This window comes from Leptonotus elevatus, chromosome 16, assembly GCF_054856555.1.
Source record: "Leptonotus elevatus isolate MCC_2025b chromosome 16, RoL_Lele_1.0, whole genome shotgun sequence".
Classification (NCBI taxonomy): domain Eukaryota; kingdom Metazoa; phylum Chordata; class Actinopteri; order Syngnathiformes; family Syngnathidae; genus Leptonotus; species Leptonotus elevatus.
Window position 1 is genome coordinate 12,581,517 of NC_141254.1, and position 20,279 is coordinate 12,601,795.

The window sequence follows — 20,279 nt, forward strand, 5'->3', positions numbered from 1 at the left end:
ATCTAGTCAGACAACGGGGAAAGATGCTTGCTTATCATCCGTCACGCATAAGTTGGGGAGTGTAGGAGTGGCCATTTGTAGTATAACTATGGCTATGGTTTCTATTTTTTCAAGCTTTTCTCATACATTGTTCAAAACCTTACTGGTAAGATTCCACCTACAGTATGAATGTAAAATGATTGACTGGCTGATTTTATGCTTCTCGTGTCAGGTTGTGGGAGAGACCCCATGTGTGCCATTAGATGAATCTCCATCGAGGTGTGAGAAGACACCCGGAGGGGAGGAGGACTCGGGGCTGCCAGTGACGCCCCACCCGGGCCTCAGCCCCACTCCCCCCCATCAGGAGAAAAATTCAAAGGAGAAACATCTTCACTATCTGGTCAGTGACTCCTTTAAAATCAGGATCTAATTAGAATTAGAGCCTGATGTTCAACCTGCTCGTTAGCACGAGTAACTAATAATTGTCTTCTTAGGTGGATCAACGTTTTTGCTTTGCAGTTCAATTCATTTGTTGAAAAACTGGTCATACAGAAGTGTGTTTCAAATAATAACACAATAGTAATACTCGATTTAAGTCCTGTGGCCTTGAATTAAGCTGATTTCTCCAATGCTGGCACTACATGTAGGCTGCATTTAGAATAATTAAATCATGCTAAGCTTTGTAATGCTTCGTTGCTATCATGTGGGAAGTCTGTATGGAAACTGAAAGCTTGGTTCTGCTTTGTAAATTGTATTATTTTATTTGGTCCGTCACCCAAAAAACATTCAGATTTATTGAACCTCAATTATGGTTTGTACTCAGTCACAAAGCTGTATCAATTTCTCTGAATGTTGACTGAGGCAAATGAACTTGTTTGTGTTTGGTCATTTTAGGAGAGTGAGCTGACAAAGAAGAGAAAAGAATGTGAAAGTCTTGAGCATGAAGCAAAGAAGCGGCAGAAGAAATGCCTGGATTTGGTAAGTTATCCTCTTACTCCAGTTTTTCCTTATTATGCGGTCTGAAAGGCTTCCAATCTGCATAATGCGTTAGACCTAAACCTTCGCTGAGATTGTTTTATTCGAACACTGTCCGGTGTTTCCGTGACAGGAGAGCCAGCTTGAGGATGAGCAGGGCAAAAATGAGAAGCTAAAGGAGGAGGCAGATCTCCTCAGGAGGAAGGCACAGCTGCTCGAACAGGTGAGTGTCGGAAATGTCTATAATTGCTGAAAATGTGACCATTTATATACCAATCCAGGTTAAACAACAAAATGTTGAAGTCTGGTCTGGTTTCACAGACTCGAGTTGAGAATGAGGAGTTGAGGGAAGAACTCTCTAAAGTGACCGCTCAACACAATTCAGTTCTCGAGGAGAACCAGAGACTCTGTGCCAAACTGGAGAACCTAGAGCAGGTCCTAAAGGTGTGCAGTGGACCCCGCATTTTAATTTCTTCAATTTGAACTGCTTTCTTCGCTACTCACCACTTGTATTTTGTCTCTTTGAGCAGCATATGCGAGAGGTCGCTGAGCGAAGGCAGCAGTTGGAATTGGAACATGAGCAGGCTCTGGCTATCCTTAAGTTCAAGCAGGATGAAATCAAGCGGTTGCAACGGGTAAGGACCACAGCCTCCTCCAGCACATAATTGTGTCGAGGAAATGGGGTTTTGCCCAGCAGGAGGCAACCTTTTGGCACTAATAAAGCACCATGGTTATATTAAAACAGTTTGGACAGCGAATGGTTTGTTGTATAGCAATCAATAATCTCATTGATTATATTTCCTTTTTTTTTTATTTTATTTTTTTTAGGCTCAGTTATTTGCCAAGAGGGAGCATGAAGGTGTCGTCCAGATGTTGGAGGTGAGGTTAAACATCTCTGCAATGTATTAATTTACTATATCGTCTCAACACGGGCAAACATATCTACCTTTGACCTAATTGCTGTTTTAAAAGTACTTTTTTATATTATATTAAAGTGCTAATGGGTTGATGACAGACAGCACCAAGCAAAGACACTCAAAAGTAACCATTAGAACAGTGTCTTTGAATTTTTTCTACATAACAGCTTTCTGCTGCTTACCCAATTCACAGTGTATCAAAATTGTCATCCACCGTGTTATTTTGCTTATGACGCCATGGTCTTAAATGATTTGTGTATTTTATTTTAGGAGTTGACTCAGCTTGTTTTGCGGAGGGAGCTGGTAGAGTATAGCTGGCCATGTTCTAATATGACTTCCTCTTGCTTGGCTTCTTTGTTCAACTCAAAAGCATCACATTAGAAAGTCTCTGTCCTACCTGAAAACATGAGTTGTATTGCCAAATCCATACTCTTGAATTGGCTGTAGTTTGACAGATTATTAAACAAAATACAGACAGAATTAACGGTCTGCTAACAGCCAAGAGACATTCTGGTGATACTGCATCCTAACAGGATTTTCTTGCCGACTGTGGCTCTTTTTGCTGTATCCTACCTTGTTGACAAGAAGCATGTATTTGAACGTCTTTTTTTCCCTTTTCTTATATCTGTGCTAACCAGAGTACACTGGACTGCATGCAGGTACTGTTGACCTTTAACCTGCTTGAGCACATGGACCACAATATTAACCTTCCCTTACACAAAATCCTGCCTAGCCTCTGTAGCTAGAATCACAAAACCTCTATAACCTTTTTTTCTTCTTCTATTTTTTGTGTGGCCATTTGTCTTATTTAATCCTGGCCCAATATTTTGGGGTTATCAGTATGAATCATGTGGATTGGAACAGCCGCATAATTAGGTCCCTTTTTTAATTTTTTTTATTAATGTGATTATGCTATAATGCCAGATTCTTTTGAAATTGTCTTGCGTTTTCACTTACGTTTGTGCATCTCAATAAGACTCGCATATGTAAAAATAATGTAGGTGTTGCAGACAGGAAATGTTCAGACTTTTTTATGCGAATGCAACAAGGAAACCCCCGCCACAAGCCCAACCATAGCGCCATACAAGAACATCAGCGCTGCTTCAACTAACTGTGTGTCTGGCAAATAGTAGTATGCACCGTAATGGAGAAGAAGATTGTACTTTATAGACTCAACTTATTCAGGTTTTCCTTGATATTTTATGTGCAAAAATTTTCTAATTCTCCACCCCATTCCACATGATGCTTGTGATTTTAGTGAGAGTAATGTCTTGAAATAGTTTGTCCCATGTTTTAGGAGTTTGCTTCCAGTATTTATGTCGATAGTATTGTGTTAGTTTTTCTTGTTCCAAGGAACAACAAATAGCTATGAGAGGTTGAATATATATGCTGTGCATGTGATGTTTTCTGCATGCTCATTTGTAATCAAAATTCCACCCCCATTACAAATATGGTTCATTGACAAATAGTAATCATTTCACCAGTGCGCTACAAACTCATCAAAGAGGAATTATTGCAGGCAGATTTGCATGATTATTATTGCTATTTCTTTCTGAAGATATGATACAAAATGCCTCTTTTTGTGATGACTGAGGTTTAAAAATGATTTGACTCCCTAAATAAAAATTTGTCATAAAAGTATCAATTTGTAAACTTGGCAAATCAACAATAAAGGATACATTAAACATTTGACAACAGGTCAAATACTTTCCCTGCTTAGTAGAATAGGCCCGGCATGTGTTTGTGCGCGCTGATCTATTTAATTGGGTCTTGGAAGTCATATTTTTAACTGGGGAAGAACAAATTGTTTGCTGCTGTGTGACTCACAGATGTAGAAACCTCGTTTGTCTGACATAATGATTTTAACAATATCATCAATGCCTTTGTGCAGTCGAAAGTGCGAGATCTGGAGGAGAAGTGTCGCAGCCAGAGTGACCAGTTTGGCTCGTTGTCCCGAGAGTTGGAGAAGTTTCGACTGCAGGCCTCGAAGACGGACCTTGCTGGCGCTGGCCTTCTTAACCTCCCCGGCTTCTCTGTTCTGACAAATGGAGTGGGCCTGTCTACAGAGCGAGGTAAATCACACAAACAAAGGTGCAAACCACCCAGCCTGAGCTGTCAATTATTAGGATTTTAACTCAATTTGTGTTGTTTAATGCCCTTGGATATAATTATCTCTTTTTGTTTTTGGTCCAAGGCCTATATATATATCAAAAAAGATATAGCATTGCACAAACCATGACCCATGATCAAGACCTCCCCCCACACACACACACTGCCACCTACTGGAGTAGATGTGCAATTCCACTTAATTCTAGTACAGCCAAAGAAAAAAATAAAACATGTTTCCTGGAGTCCCACCCCGGCATCGCGCCACACCTGATGTGACGGATGTGTTCTTTCCATCCATTTACTGCATATTAAAATAGAGGCTTCATTAGACTGCATCTTGAATTTTTCTCCCTGTGGTCACACACGAGCCCCACATGGCTTCTTCCTCACTCGTGACTCAAATGCTGCTACAATCAGCCTCGGAGACTGGAGCATGTGCAGAAAGCTGGCTTTGTCATTTGAGAGAAGGAAGTGTATACATGCGGAATTTGGTTCACAGTATATGAATAATATGGGTGTATTTTTCATTTTCACTGAAGCAATCCCATTCGCTCCCGGCTATTTTACTGGATTTTGACAGATTTTGCAAAGCCCACAGAATATTGTGTTCTATTGCTATAAAAAACATGCAACCTACCAAAAGAAAGATTAGAGTCTCTTATTTCATCAGGAATAAAAAGTATACTTCTATCTGTTTCCATTTTGCAGCAATTAGCATTAGAATATAGCTAAGTTTCATCATGATTCACAAATTTGCTTAAAATTGTGGGGAAATCGGCTTGTTTTCAACAGGGCCCTGGTTGATCTCTTCTACCCTGCTGCCACCTGCTGGCCGTTTTTGTAATAACAACCATTGCTTCAACCGTTTTTTCAGTTGAGAGGCTGCATCAAAGCCTTTTGTATGCTGTAGCATAAAAACAAAAATGTATAAATACGTCTTTGGGACACTTAAAACATTCTATTTATATAACTTCTTCACATATCTCGCCCATGCATCAAACCTCTTACTTGTTCATGTGTTTTAGACTGCACAGATGGCTCATGGGATATGGAGTCTCTGAGCGAAATAGCCTTCTGGAGTCTCGAGGGAGGTGACACTCTCTCCTGCCCTGAGGGTAATAATCCGCTCGGAACTTAGTTTATTTTTATTTCTTTTTTTGTCCCTGTTACTCATAATGTGTTGGGCGTTTTCACAAAAGCATGGCATGTTCTAACCTGTCATCTCACCCACACTGTCCAACAATGTAACAGAACTTGCATGATACGCGACTCGAAAGCTGAGGTGAAAACTGTCTGTGGAATCAGTTAAGCCCCTTAGTGATGCTGGTGTGACACATGCTACCACAAGGTAGTGTGACCTCTTAGTACAGACAGATGGAGGGAGGATTTCTCTCCACTGTTTAATCAACCAGGTTCAACCTTGAGCTTTCTGCATGTTAACCAGTGACCTCACCCATCTAGCCGCTCATGGATCCAACAGATCTACCCGTGAGAGAGATCCTGTAAAGTGGATTGTGAATTACCGCTGTCCTCTCTCTTTCTCTCCTCTCTTGTTAGATGTGGCTGCTGCACTACGCATGGGGACCACCCCCCATGCTGCTGGGCTGTCCAGGGTGGAGCGCTCGCCGGCCACCAAGCATCGAGAGCTTCCCACAATCAGTGTCAGCAAGTCGGCCTCATCCTCGAGCAAGTCTGAGACAACAAACCTCACCCCAAAGTCTGAGACACACCTTAGTCCGCACAAAGCAAGCCCAACTCATGAGGTATAAGAGGATGGATGGTTTACCAAATGTTAGTTAACTCATTGGCTCTCTTTATTTGATCACTTAGTTTACAGTACAAAATGAGCCAAATGTCATATTGTGAGGCGCTAGAGCTTGAATTTGCAGATTAGCATATGATACTTTTGATAACTTTTAAATACAGTTAAACAAGATAATGCTATTATAGGGCAGTGGTTCTTAGTCTGGGTTCGATGAGTCCGTCTCAGGGGTTTGGCAGAGGGTCAAGACACACACCCGACTCAAATGATTTGTGATGAGACGCCCCGCTTGGCCATCATAGGCTGCAGGTGATGATGCTACATTGCTGGCCTATCTGTGGGGTGCAGAGAATTTGGTGCACTCAGTAGTCAATTTGTGGCTGTCGTGATGCTACGTCGTGTGATTTCTTTAATATTGTAATCCCTTCATACGACCTCTGTCGAGTAAAAAAAGAACGTGGTCAGACAAATATGTGCAATATGAATTCACATGTATAACGCAACATATGGTGTTCCATAGGGTTCAATTCTGGGGCGTCTGCTGTTTTCATTGTCTGCGCTGCCCCTGCATTACATCTTAAGAAATTATCGGTGGCTGCTTTAGTGCTCTATAAATATAGAGTTGAGTGATGGGAATCAGCGTCCTAACTGCATGATTTGCAATGCCAAGTTGAACCATTGTAGTCTTGCACAACTAGCTATCTAGCAAAACTAAGGAATACTTCCTTAAGCTGCATGGAGATGGGGAATATAAACTTTATGAATTCAAGGAGAGAGCCAAATTTGTTGATCATCGATGACCAGTCATTTTGTTCACCAGTAAACGCTATACCTTTGTCTTGAATTTGAAAAAGTAAATATTTTTATTTTTCAATAATGAAGTGAATGCGCATAAGGAAATGGGTGGGGTTCAGTACCTGCATCAAGGTTAAAAACCACAGTTATAGGGCTATAACGTTTCATCTCTTGCACAGACACTCTATCTGAATATATACACGCTTTTCCATCCATTAAGTTGTTTACAGGCTCTTGTGTTCTTGTGCTTTGTGAGTGTTGTGTGACAGACAGGCTAGGTCAGAGGTCTTATCATCCAGTCTGCAGGTCTCCCTTCTCTTGTGTTCCTGTGCTTACTCTAAATTATGTGACAGACAGGTTAGGTCAGAGGTCTTATCATCTAGTCTGCATGTCTCCCTTCAATTCAATAAAGCTCATGTTTGGTAAAATAATCCACCTGCCTCGGGATTATGAGGGTCATATGGTAGTAGTTGTAAAAATGGTTTGCTGAGAAGCTATTAATATACCATCACTGTATAATGTATTATGATGAATGCAAATTCCCACTTCAGGTGTTTTACAGATATTCAAAAAGCTTAATTGAAATTTTAATATATATATATATATATATATATATATATATATATATATATAAAACATATTAAACAATTAATTAATTAAATAACATAACATTTAAATAACTTAAAATTTTAATGTTTTTCTTTTTTTTTTGCATTACTGCTTGCTTTTCCTTCTCACTTGGAACGTTATTGACAAGTGAGCCCACCGCTGTATTTGATCATTTAGCTGTTGAGCTTCATCCCGTGCTTGTGATGTTCTCAGGCTGACACAGCCAGCGAGGTGGAGGAGCTGGACGTTGACATGGCCCCTGCACCTTACACTGCCAGCAGAGGAGCATCGAAGCTCCAGGTTTTTATTGCACGATACAGGTTTGTACATCGATGAATAAGAATTTACATATTATACAAAGAGTTATCATATAATCTAACATACTGGTAAATGTGTGTTAAATAGCTATAATCCTTACGATGGCCCCAATGATAACCCTGAAATGGAGCTACCACTCACTGCTGGAGAATACATCTATGTATACGGAGGCATGGATGATGATGGCTTCTATGAAGGTAAATCCTAACAATTAATTAGTTTATTTACCATTTTATATTTCTGTTATTTCATTGTAAGCTTATTTTCAGGCGAGTTGGTAGATGGAAGGAGAGGGCTGGTCCCCTCTAATTTTGTGGAACGCGTATTGGACGACGATGTCATGGGTACTCATCCACCAGACACTGGTGACATAACCCACAACTCTTTGCTAGACAGCAGTTTGCACAGTGCCAGCCACCAGCATCACCTCCACACAAGTGTCCGCGCCTCGGATAGGATAGAGGCCTCTCCTGTCTCTGGCCCCGCCTCAGCCTCTTCCACTTCGGCCTTGGCTGTCTCAGCCCCCCTCACCAATGGCCTGGATTTGGATTTGGAGGAGGTGGGAGTGGACGCTGTGCCTTACCCACGAAAGCTCACCCTCATCAAGCAGCTTGCCAAGAGCATCATCATCAGCTGGGACCCTCCGTTGGTGCCAGCTGGGTGGGGCAATGTGTGGAGTTATAATGTGTATGTGGACCAGGAGCTGCGGCTCAATGTGCCCTTCGGTGCCCAGACCAAAGCGGTGCTGGAGAGACTGGACATCAACCTTAAGGCCTACCGTGTGTCTGTACAGAGCCTGACAGAAAAGGGCATCTCGGACCAGCTGCGCTGCAGTATGCTCATTGGTAGGGACGTTTGTGTGGCTCCTACGCAGCTGCGTGTGGACGGGGTCACCGCCACCTCTGCCAACCTCTCCTGGCTCTCCAGCAATAGCAACTATGTGCACATTGTGTACTTGAATGAGCAGGAGTGTGAGCTGGTGAAGGCTGGCTGCTATTCGCTGTGCCTCAATAACCTTTTACCGAGCCTGCAGTACACCGTCAAAGTGGAGGCACGGCCGCACCGCACGCCTTGGGAGTTACCTGTGGAGAGACGTGAACACAGAAGTGCTATCATCAACTTCAGCACACTAATGGCAGGTCAGGATTTGTTATTTCTCTTTTTTGTAAGATGTTATATGGTTGCTCATCTGATTGTACTCACTTATTCGCTTACTTTGAATAGTTTTCCCATTCAAATTCAATGTACTCAATCTCAAATACTATACATCATCACTTGCCTTTATGTCAGTGTGGACCAGGGCTGGACTAGCACAAAAAAATCAGCAATGGCATTTTGACTTAGGCCCGCCGGCCTGGCCCGACTCTAGTTCTGCCACAATCGACTGGTCCCTCTAAATTCTGGGCCAGTCTCTTGGGGTAAAATGACTTGGGTTTGCATGGCTTTGTCTAGGAAAGGCTCACTAATATTAATTGATGAACAGCTTTCTAGCAGCAGCAAAACCAACTTGGAAGTCTATAAAAACATTTTGTCTGAAGTTGACTTAACCTGATTGAGGGAGTCTTTATCATGCTGCAAAATTAAGGCCTCTATACACCAATCCGACATTAGCCAAAGTGACCGACAGTCAGGCCGACGCCACAGGCGGTTAGCGTCTTCTGTCCAAACAGACACTATACGTCCAAATGCGAAGGGTGAGCGAAATTGTAAATGCTTCCCATCGCTTGCTGTTTATCAACGTTCGTCACTTCCTGTTCTTGCCCCGACGATTTAACATGTTGAATACGGCAAAAACGCGCCCCAGACCCTCCGCCAACGGCTCTGAAATACATTAATCAGACGGTGCATTATGATGCCCGGACATTTCCCGATTTACGTCAGATTGGTGCATAGAAGCCTTTACCTGTAAAAGTAGCGCCATAAAACCAGCAACTGGAAGCCTGGAAATTAAAAGCATCACAAAATATTAAATTATGTGTTTTCAATGGCAAAACAAGCTTGACGCAGTAACTGCAAGCAAATGACTTTCGACTACAAGTTAATATTTTTTAAATCTTATCTGTTCTATTTTCCTCACCTGAAATGCGTTTATAATGCTATCTTAAAGTTTCTTATCTGATCCAGATGTAATCATAGGTACAGTAAAAGGCAGTTAATTTGACCAATGATCTCTCAGTGATCCTAACAGTTCAAGCATTCAGTTTTTTTAAGTTGGTATAACCACTTCTCATGCAAGCAAAGGGCATTAAAAGATATGCAATTTATTAAAATGGGAATGTAAAACTTTGCATGCAGTTTTGTATTTGTAGATGTTTTAGCGGAGTCGTATAGTAGTAGCGATGTAGTGATTACATTCGTTTTTCTTTTCTTTTTTTGTTGGAAAAAAGTATTTTGGAATTAGAATAGTGAACAGTGTCGTCTCTGAATTCAGTTCACTAAATGATCACCTCAAATTTGCTTAAGTTTCATGCCCACAGTCTGGGAACACAGGTATATATGGTCTATTAATTTTTGAATGTCCCTTTTAGAATTGTAGTTGTAATTGCCATTCCGTCACCTAACTAAATGTTTATAAAACAAAATGTTTGTTGCACTTTACTTATTTATTCAAGACTGGCTGGGATTTTTCTGTATGTAGGCCCTCCTGATGCTCCATTGGATGTACAGTTGGAGCATGGTCCTTCACCAGGTATTGCCATCATCAGCTGGCTGCCGGTCACTATCGATTGTGCAGGAACCTCCAACGGAGTCCGTGTCACTGGATACACTATTTATGCAGATAAGAAAAAGGTATCATCCTTCATTGAAATGCCTTTCAAACACCGAGTTGGGACTTCAACTCTAATGTGTGTTCCTCTCCAATCTAAGGTGCTGGAGGTGTCTTCTCCAACAGCCGGCAGTGCTCTGCTGGGGCCCTCCCAGATCCAGTCCCTACAGGCAGCTCAGGAGCTCACTGTTCGCACCATGTCTGCACATGGGGAGTCTTGTGACTCTTTTCCAGTCAATGTGCCCTCCAAGCTAGCTGCTATTATGGCCGGCCCAGTTGCAACCACCTCGGTAGTGCCACCCCTCGCCTGCAACCCCGTAGGACCCACAAACCTGGCCTCTTTGCTTTCTTTCGGAAACTCTGCTGCCAAAGCCTCCGCGCTTCCCTGCCCATCACCTCCAGACGTGCACATTTCTGGCCTCACAGTGGAACCTGCTGCCAACCGTCCTCATGTCTCACACTCAGAGGTCTTAGTGTCATCAGCGTCATTTGTAAAGGCCTGGGCCGACCCCACATCTGCTCCCATGGCTGCGTGTGAGGCCACATTACCCGTTACATCAGTCGTCACCCCAGTGGTAATCCTCGCACTACAAGCTTCCAATCAATGAGATTCAAAGCTTGCCTTTCAATTTAATATGTCCAATTGACTGTTCTTTTGTCTCACCAGATTAATGTGACGTCCCCCACTTCGTTAGCTCCTCAAGCGCCTCCTGTAATAGCAACCGCACAAATACCAGAGGTGGCCCCAGCGGCCACGTTGGAACAACACAGAGATGCAGATAGCCCTGGAACTATACGTCCTTTTCCATCCATTACAGAGTTCATTGACGATCCCTGTGCCAAACTCGAAACGCCGGAGCGCATCCCCACACCGCCCAAAGCCCCAATCGCAGACCTCCTTAACCCATTGGACACATTAATCCTCCGACCCCGAAGTACTTCCCCACTGGACTCTGAGGTTGAAGAGGAACAAGAGAACAAACGCTTAGTGTCAATTGAGGAGTTTTTGAGACAGGACCAGGTCTGTGTTGACATCTTTTTACCGTTTGCAAATTTACGCTAAAGTCTACCACAGTGTCACATACAAGTCAGGATTGTACGAAATTCCGGATTAAATTGAGAATGACCCCTTAAAAATTTCAATTCAATTTAAATTGGAATTGGAATTGAGGTGGCAAACAAGAAATAGAATTGCAATTCAAATTTGAATTGCAGGAAGTAAAATTTAAATGACATGAAATTCATGATGCTAAAGTATATTTAGCAATGAAGCTTTACACCTACTGTATGTAAGCTTATTTTACAACATGAATTTCATATAAATATTGTCAGATCTTTATGTACACAGTACTTGATTATAGTAAATAGTTACGTGTAATATATATTTTTTTATAACATTAAAAAGCCTACTCACAGATAATTAGAGTTGTAAAAGCTTTGAAATTGTTTGATATGATGGTAGAACATCACTTAATTTCCCAGAATTCATTGCTTTATCTAAGTCTGTCTCGGTAACATTATCATCATTATTATTATTTTTATTTTAGTTTATATAGGTTTTTAGACATTTTTTTTTTTTCAATCTTTCTAAACTGTGCATTGGGCTCAGTAAAAGTTAGAAAATACTGGTTTGTACCATTTAACGTTACATTAAATCTTTTGGAGCCACAGACAGTTGGACTATATAAGCAGCTTTTGTAACATTATCAGTGTTAATTAGATTTAAAAATAGGTTTGATGAAATGGATTTGGATTTTGAAATAATCAGCACATGTTTACAATTTCATAATGTATTGAAAATGACTTAGAAAGAAAATGCCTCCAACAATGATGCTTCTCTCATTGCAGAGCTATGGCACAGGGTTGGTTGAGCCTCCCAGCGATTACCTTGCTGACAACAGCCGCTCAGACCTGTCTGACATCCTAGAAGAGGAAGAAGAAGAACTTTACTCTGACCACATCATGGAAGCGCCCACCAGGGGATACACAGTTACAGCTAGGAGGGTATGTGGGAATATGTGAACTCATGCTATTATTATTATTTTTGCGCTAGTTATGTTTTTAACATGTCTTATTTTTTTTCTGTCACGTGCTTGATTGTGATTCTTGTTTTATCTCTCCTTTCATTTTGCATGATTTGACCGTCCTCTTACTGCCTCGTTTTTTCTTCTTCACTCTGCTCAACAACGACATGGCTTTTCTTGCTGGCCCGTTTCATGGATATGGTCCTAGTTAACCAAATCAGAGCCTTCGGACAGTGATGAAGATGTTGTTGAGAGGATCCTCAAGTTACCCCCTCAGCCATACCGCAGCAAGCAGCGACTTAATATTCTTGAGGCGACTGAGGAGGAAGACGGTGGTCGGAAAGAGCCTCATCACATACAGATCCAATCGAGGCCCAGCCACCTTCGCCCCAGAGACACGGAACGCCTTCATCATGCTCCCCAGTGTCACCAACATCCGCACGTTCCCCCTCAGCACCACCATTTCAACATCGATCCCAGATCCCTCACCAAAGAGCCTTTAACGAGGCAAGGACCCTTACAAGTCAAGCCCAAGATGCAGCACAGAGTCCACTATTCAGATGCAGTTGACACTGTCTGTTATCCTGGACAAAAAGAAGTGCGTTTAGGTGAAGGTGCAGCCAACAGGCGAGGTCCTGTCCGCTGTCCCCCCCAGTCTGCCCCCAATAAAGACAGAGTACTACTCAGAGGGTTAGGGGACCGCCTTAGGAGGGAGGCCATGCTCAGGAGTCAGAAGGCTGCAGCGGCTAACCCAGGCCATGGCCCTACCCCGCCAAGACCCTACCCGGTTAGCAAAACTGTACGTAGAGTGAAATCACCGATCGGTCGTGGGATGGAGATTGATGTGGAGTACGGGACGGATGACAATGAGGAGCCAGATGCGTGCGCTTCAGGGGAGGTGGTGCTGGAACAGATGAGCTCAGAGTGGTGGATTGAAGGTGCTGAAATGGAGCACAGAGGAGCGTCCTACCGACAAGGAAGAAAGACGGAGTCCTTGGTAAACATTAGTTGGGCATCGCCCCAGCACCCATCTTTCCCAAGCAGTCTTGGTCCTTCCCTTTTGAGTCTCTTTTAGCAGTTATCCCTTACCTGTACTGCTACTATGTGATATGACTCCCTTTTCAATTATCGTCAGTTTTCCCTTTTACGTGTCCATCCAAGTTGGCTCTTCCTAGTTCACTGTCCTGTCTTAAAGATACAAATAGGATTTTGGAAGTCAACCTGTGAATATGCCCAAGCTCATCCGTAATGTAACGACTTTGCTTTGGAACAAGAGGGTTACGGTTGGAGTCCTGATTTCTCTTTGCATGCCTGTGTGTGTAATCTGGCGATCAATGTGGTATGCTGTAAAAAAAATATATACAGCAGATTGTAACTTGATAGTGTCCTTAAACGATTATAATCAGTAAAATAAATTCAAATTAAATGATTGTACTGAGAATCCCTTTCGGACAGCAAGTAATATTTCCAAATTCCAATCAATTAGCAACCCATTTTTGAACGAATTTCAGAGCCCTCACGTCACATTTGCTTTTTTACCCGTGAACCCCCTTGTTTTGCTTTCCCTGTAAATGCTAATCGCCATTCTGTGTGAAATGTTTTCTTATTCCCATTTTTTGTTTGCTGTGCAGGAGCCCAGTCAACTAACGTCTGAGGCAGGTGCATCATGGGGACCAGACTCTGAGCTATCCTCCAAATCAGCTGGTTTGCAAAGCAGGCAGCTCAAAGGTCAGACTCTGTCGCTGTTGTGCTTCCTCTAAACTCTTGTTTCCAGACAAGGTGATGCAGCAGAAATGTTGAAGTGTTGCCTCCACACCTGTGCTTACAGTTGACAGGCCACCGCTTCCCTCCCGCATGCTGGTAGTCAGATTAGCACCATGTGTGGCTAGGGAGGAGTGTCGGCAGTGATGGAGAAGTGGGAGCCCACTAAGCTGAGAACCAGCTTAACTTAAAGTGGCTTGTCATGACAGGAGGAAGTGACAATCTTAATATAGTAACATTGACTAACTGACAAAATGAGTGATACTGTAGGAGCCCTTCTTTTCCTTCTCTCTTTTTCTCAGTTTTTTTTTTTGAATGACGACGCAGACTGAAGTTTGCTTTTTGTAGATCTGAAAAGTCCTATTTATTATACATGCATTCAAGTACATGTCAGTTTTGACATTTAGCCAGAGAGACGTTCTGTATCTATTAATAATCAGCAAGAATGTGAAACTGCAAGTTCTCTCTCTCCATGATTCTTGCCACAGATGGCCTGATTCTCCATAATGAGATAGAGGACGGCTCTCTTCAGAGCAGCTTAAGTCTCACTACAGCTCTTCAAATTTGTCTCACTTTGTCAAATAGGATAGACATGGTCATAAGTTCTTGGGTCACACCAGCATTATGCCTAACCTCTGCAACGCTGTACACAGTGCTTCATGCCTTCTTCTTTTTTAAGTCAATCATGTAATGGAATATGACAAATTGTGTAAAAGAAAAGTACATTAAAGCTAGTTGGAATTGTGACTGTGTTGCAACTTAGTGTACAAGTTCTATCATACTGTGTCAAGCGTTGTTTCCCTTTCTTGCTGGGTGTTGCAGATCATGAACAAGTGTGTGTTTGTCAAACAGCTCACACAGCTTAGGATCAGTGGTTTAGCTTGATTACCTCTTTTAAGGACACGCCTGGGCTAAGCAAGCACTGTTCATAGGAGCACCATGTTGGGGGAGGGGCAAGCTCCCGGAACCCTTTACAGAGGTCCGTGCAAGCTATGCCCACTCCATATGTGTGATGATTTTAGTAACGTTGGGTATTTCTTTATTTGAATCGTTAAAGGGGAATTCACCCCCCACAAAAAAAAAACTTGACAATAATATGTTCTATGCAGCCCCACTAGTCCAAATATGGTATTCTGGTTAATATTGTGTTAATGAAATATGGGTTAAAAATCCAGCAGTTTATCAATATCAGAAGGCAGCCATTTTGCCACTTCTTGTTGAGTGAAAATGATATTATAGTTGCTCATGTCTCAGGAGGTAACAACCAATCATAGCTCAGCTTCAGAAAACAGGTGAGCTGTGATTGGTCGTTGCCTGATCCCTGAGCAACTGTGATGTAATCTTCAGTCGACAGCAAGTGGCAAAATAAAACCAATGGAAAATGGGATGGATAAAAACAGCTGCATTTTGCTGTATATTCCACAAATGTACTATTAATCAGAATGTCATGTTTAGACGAGTGAGGTCACATATAACATATTATTGTCAGGCAATGTTTAACGTTGACTTCTCCTTTAACTCTACACAAACTACTTGCAGGTTGTTTGGAATCACCAAAGACAAAAGGAGACAACACTGAATTCCGCATCTTCGTGGCCCTCTTCCCTTATGACCCTGCCACCATGTCACCCAACCCGGATGCTGCCGAGGAGGAGCTGCCCTTTCGAGAGGGACAAATTATCACAGTATGTCCCCACACTATATGATTTCTACACATCCAGTGAAGATAAACATATTACTGCTGTCGGCTCAGGTTCATGAAAGTGAGTGAAGCATAAATTCAATGCAGTTTTTCATATCTGCGTAGGTTTATGGCGATAAAGATTCAGACGGGTTCTACAGAGGGGAATCTGGTGATCGTTCGGGCTATGTGCCGTGCAACATGGTGTCTGAGATCCAGGTGGAAGATGAAGAAACCCGGCAGCAACTTCTGCAGCAGGGCTTCTTATCGTCCCCAGCATCCGTAGAGAAGATCGGTATGTAAACAGATCTCTTTTGTTGAATGAGCCCAACTGATGAATATGTCATGTTAGACCTAACATTTGATTGCCTTTTGACATCATTAATAAAGCACATGTGCTATGCATATTATAATTAGTGTTCATGTTTCAGCGGAAAGGGAAAATGGCTGCATATGCACAAACCTAAACCTGCTTTGAAAAGATAGTGGGCCTTATGCAAGACGCAGATATTTCCATCAATTTTGTGCACAGTTTGGGGAGTGTTCAAAGTTTTCAGCCAAAGATCAAATCACATCTAAACTGCAAATTCACAGAAGTGTGAAAAAGTCGACAGACGTATACTTGCATATGATGAAATCGAACATGCAATCTTGCACTTGAGAGGAAACCACTCTACTATCTGAAATAAGTTGAGGCCAAGTGTCTTATAAAGGCTTGCAGTTTAACCTCTGGTCCACACAGAGACTGTGCTAAAGGATCCAGGAGCAAGTATTGAGCCCTTAATCGCTCCTGATTCGCTGTGAACAACTTTTTAGAATCATTTTAGAAATTTGTCGATCCCAGCATAAAGCATTTTGAGGTTACAAAAAGCAGAATATGTCAGATTACGGCACAAGAAGTGCAAATCCCCGTACGTACTGTTTTTCCATTTTATTGTTCTATTTATTGCCTAGAAGTATATGCCTAGAAATATTTATTGCATTTATGACTTTACATTAGCGGTACTGCATGTTCCGACTTGCGTATAAATTCTGGTCAGGTTGCCGTAGGAACAAAACTCTGTCATGAACTGAGGAAACGCTGTGTATAAATATTCCTGTTGACATTCTGATTGTTTTGCACATTTCCTTATTGATAAAATAAATATTTTTGAATTTTTTTATTAAGTCACCTAGCAGTAACATTTAAACATGATCAATAATCAGCAAAGACATCAAATTTTATGTGGGGAAAGAAAATTCCCCGTCGTAAATAAATAATATATATTGTTTTTGCCACTTAAATGTGCACTTGTGAATTCTGAGACAAGAAGGTAGTGAAGAATAAAATCAGCTGTTTTCAACTGTTACGGTTTCAGTACAACGTTGACTTCTGTTAGCGCTTTGCTCCAGCCGTGACTGTTCACAAAGCGCTATATACTGTAAATAAAGATGACTTGACTTTCCAGCAATTATTAGGATGTGACTTTCACATCATTAGTCCATAGCGTACAGTGTAATGAAAGTCACGATTGATCGTTTTATTATAGGGTCTCATATTTGTCTGTGAAATGTTCTTGCATGAGGCCTCTTCTATTAATCAAATGAAATAATTTTCTTCCACTTCAATGTCACTCTGCTGTAATGCTACTTTTTTCCACTGCGTTGCTATTGCGGAAATCATAACCATCAACACACATGCAATGGCTGTTATCATGCAGAGTGTTTGCCTTGCAAATTCAAGCTGACACTTTGCTTCTGTTTCCTGCTTTCTAGCCAGTGCAGAGTACAGCGTAAACATCTACAGTTTCAAACTTTTCACTTCCACATGCACTCACTCTTATGTCTGCTGCTTGCTGCTTACTGGTTGTTACTGGCTTTTCATTGTCTCGTTTGTTTGCTCTGTTTTGCACCCTCTGTCCTCCTTTTTGTTCTGATTGTTGGTGTCACACATTTTGGTTTTCTATTCTGAAATCCCATGAAGGCACTCGCACACATGCACAGCTTCCACGTCGCCCCGTTCCACCACCGAAACCGAGACGATCCAAGAAAGGTGTGTCTCGCTCCCGATCCCCTCCCACTGCCCTCCTTTTTGGGTCTTCTCTGGTTTGCTTCTCTTTTTGGTCTGGTTCGCTTTAAACATGTGCCTTTTCACCTCATTTAACGACATTTCACACAGTGACCAGAGGGGATTTATCAAATTGCACTCAGCATGTATAGTTAAACATTCTTTTGTGACTAAAGCTCAGTTACTTTTATATTCTGTTATTACAACTTTTTTTCTCTCTTTTTTGTTGGCTAACCAATGGGCAATTTAACCAAAATAAAATCTAAAATGCTACAAAAATCCAAATTCTGTACTGCCATCATTCATCTTGCTATGTTAATATTCCCTGTGATGTCACCACAGTGAGCATCTATGGTGTTTTTCCGCAAAAGTGGGAACCAAAACAAATTTATGGAGTGAACTGGAGATAAGTAACATACTTCAGGTGTCAATTTTCTCCTATTACCTACAAAATGTAACAGGCTCCTTAAAGAGATTTAAGCGCAGGGCTCCTTCTAATTTTTTGTGTAAATTCTACTTCATTGCAGGTCCTTTGTGATTTAGGACAGCAGTATGAGTCTGTATCCAGGCTGTCCAGCGCAATATAGCAAATTCAACAAATGTAGAAGAACAGCATGTACACACAAGTGAGCTGCATGGAATCTTTATGCAAGGCTTCCCTGTACAAGCAGTAATGTTCTCTCTTCTCGGCCACCGTGCCAGCCAAATGTCATCAAAGTGAAGATTTTGTATATTATTGTTTTTACGGTCATTCTTTTTAAACTTTTATGACAGTTAAGACTCCCATAATGTTGTGGCAAACATTGCTTGTGCAGTTTCCAAAAGTTTTATGTTGCCCAATAGGCATTCTCTGGAAAAAGGGACTGAATTTCTATTTAAGCTAATCATTTATGCATCTCGGAATGAATTGTGTTAGTCTTTCGAGGTTCCACTTTATTCTTAAAAAGAATGTTTCAAACAATTTGGTATTTTATATTTTGTACATATGATAGCAATTTCCTTTCTTCGTGTAAAACTGTAGACAGTGCATCAGAATCTATACTTTAAGTGCAAAAATGGTAGTTACTAAGCTTTTGATCCCCTCTGATCGTTACCTGTGAATTTATGTACTGCATTGTGTTGCAGACTGTAAATTCAGAATACAGTTTTAGCATTTGGAATGTGATGTTGGATTTACAGTATGTTCCCTCTGTTTCTGCAAACGTGCCATTTTATCCCTCACCTCGTCTCTTCCAGTGGAGTCTGCAGCACTCTGGGAGGAGAGTGTAGACTCCTTCAGTCAAGGTTTGCCATTTGCCCTTTGACCCTTAAACTCCTCTTGTTTTTCTGCATGGCCGTATCTGTGGATGTTGAAACGTTCATTGGACAACTCGCATGTCATTCATCATCTATTTTCATGTTACATTAAATGACCAGTTATGTCCACCACATGTACGTTGGTTTCTGATTGCAACTAACACCACTTCTTCATCCACTATAAGAAACTGCTCAATTTTATTTTTTATTTTTTTATTTTTTCCCTGGTATTTTGGTTTACTCCCAGATTCCTAAAACACGCATGCTATGCTAGGTTAATAGAAGACATAGAAAACTGTAAATTGCTCATAGGTGTGAGTGTGAAGAGTGGTGCCCTGCGTTATTTTAAGGCCCTTAATTTCATGTATTTGCCAATACATTGTCATGCAAGTGGTTGTCTGTGTTGGCCATTTTGTTGACTAGCATTTTTTTCACCCAATGCAAACTCAAATGAGGTCCATTTTACAGTGCCTACTGTATACAGTATATACTGGGGAGATTGACAATACTACAAATTAAAGGTGACAAATGTCTTCCATTAACTCTTCATTAAAAACGCCACGTAAGCAAGTGCAAGCAGTCCCTCATCGTAACGCTTCTTCAGGTTGCATCATTGATTTATCACATAAACTAATATTTTTCTTCACTTTTACTTGCAGTGCTGCTGAGTTGATCGCAAAGGAACATGCTCAAAAGTAGCAAAAATACTAACGCAATGCTGTCAATTTGTCATGTCATGTCCAACTGCATGGAGTGGAATGCCATGATCTGCATGCCGGTCGTCACAGAAATCATGTAATATATTTTTGGGCATGTGTTTTTGTTGGTCAGATGCAAGCCAGGCAGCTGCTGCAGCTGCAGCAAACTCCGCCCCAGGTTCTCGCCGGATGGTGGCCATCTTTGATTACGATCCACGAGAGAGTTCCCCGAACACCGATATCGAGGTCAGGCTTGGTACACGCACACAATAAATCATACATACATTTGTATTTGTTGTTTGCTCATGAAATGACTGATGGTGTAATGATTCATTGGCAACATGGATGAACAGGATGAGCGGTATAAAAAAAAAAGAGGATGAATTGTTTTTTGCTCATGATCTAATTTGTTTGTTTAGGCCGAGTTGACCTTCAGTGCTGGAGACATGATCCATGTAATTGGCGACATGGATGAAGATGGCTTCTTCTATGTAAGTGTTACATTAAAAATGTATTGCGTCTTCTGATTTTACTCCTAACA

The 20,279-nt window shown here is 41.6% G+C and overlaps 1 protein-coding gene across 4 annotated transcripts in view; it reads left to right on the forward strand.

Moving 5' to 3' along the window:
• Positions 1-20,279, forward strand: part of tspoap1 (TSPO associated protein 1) — a 45,545-nt gene that overhangs the window by 20,412 nt on the left and 4,854 nt on the right. For 2 of the 4 annotated variants that reach the window (XM_086098164.1, XM_086098166.1), the window contains 26 exons: positions 212-379; positions 874-957; positions 1,088-1,177; positions 1,276-1,398; positions 1,485-1,589; positions 1,783-1,833; positions 2,142-2,174; positions 3,763-3,943; positions 5,006-5,095; positions 5,538-5,743; positions 7,360-7,466; positions 7,552-7,661; positions 7,734-8,603; positions 9,928-9,954; positions 10,103-10,254; positions 10,333-10,806; positions 10,899-11,252; positions 12,080-12,235; positions 12,464-13,252; positions 13,887-13,983; positions 15,556-15,701; positions 15,824-15,992; positions 17,661-17,729; positions 18,981-19,028; positions 19,872-19,984; positions 20,158-20,229. In XM_086098164.1, coding sequence (XP_085954290.1) covers positions 212-379; positions 874-957; positions 1,088-1,177; positions 1,276-1,398; positions 1,485-1,589; positions 1,783-1,833; positions 2,142-2,174; positions 3,763-3,943; positions 5,006-5,095; positions 5,538-5,743; positions 7,360-7,466; positions 7,552-7,661; positions 7,734-8,603; positions 9,928-9,954; positions 10,103-10,254; positions 10,333-10,806; positions 10,899-11,252; positions 12,080-12,235; positions 12,464-13,252; positions 13,887-13,983; positions 15,556-15,701; positions 15,824-15,992; positions 17,661-17,729; positions 18,981-19,028; positions 19,872-19,984; positions 20,158-20,229 — 4,884 coding nt within the window. Of the gene's footprint in view, positions 1-211; positions 380-873; positions 958-1,087; positions 1,178-1,275; positions 1,399-1,484; positions 1,590-1,782; positions 1,834-2,141; positions 2,175-2,509; positions 2,531-3,762; positions 3,944-5,005; positions 5,096-5,537; positions 5,744-7,359; positions 7,467-7,551; positions 7,662-7,733; positions 8,604-9,927; positions 9,955-10,102; positions 10,255-10,332; positions 10,807-10,898; positions 11,253-12,079; positions 12,236-12,463; positions 13,253-13,886; positions 13,984-15,555; positions 15,702-15,823; positions 15,993-17,660; positions 17,730-18,980; positions 19,029-19,871; positions 19,985-20,157; positions 20,230-20,279 lie in introns of all 4 variants that reach the window. The other 2 variants (XM_086098165.1, XM_086098167.1) reach the window with 2 other exon arrangements.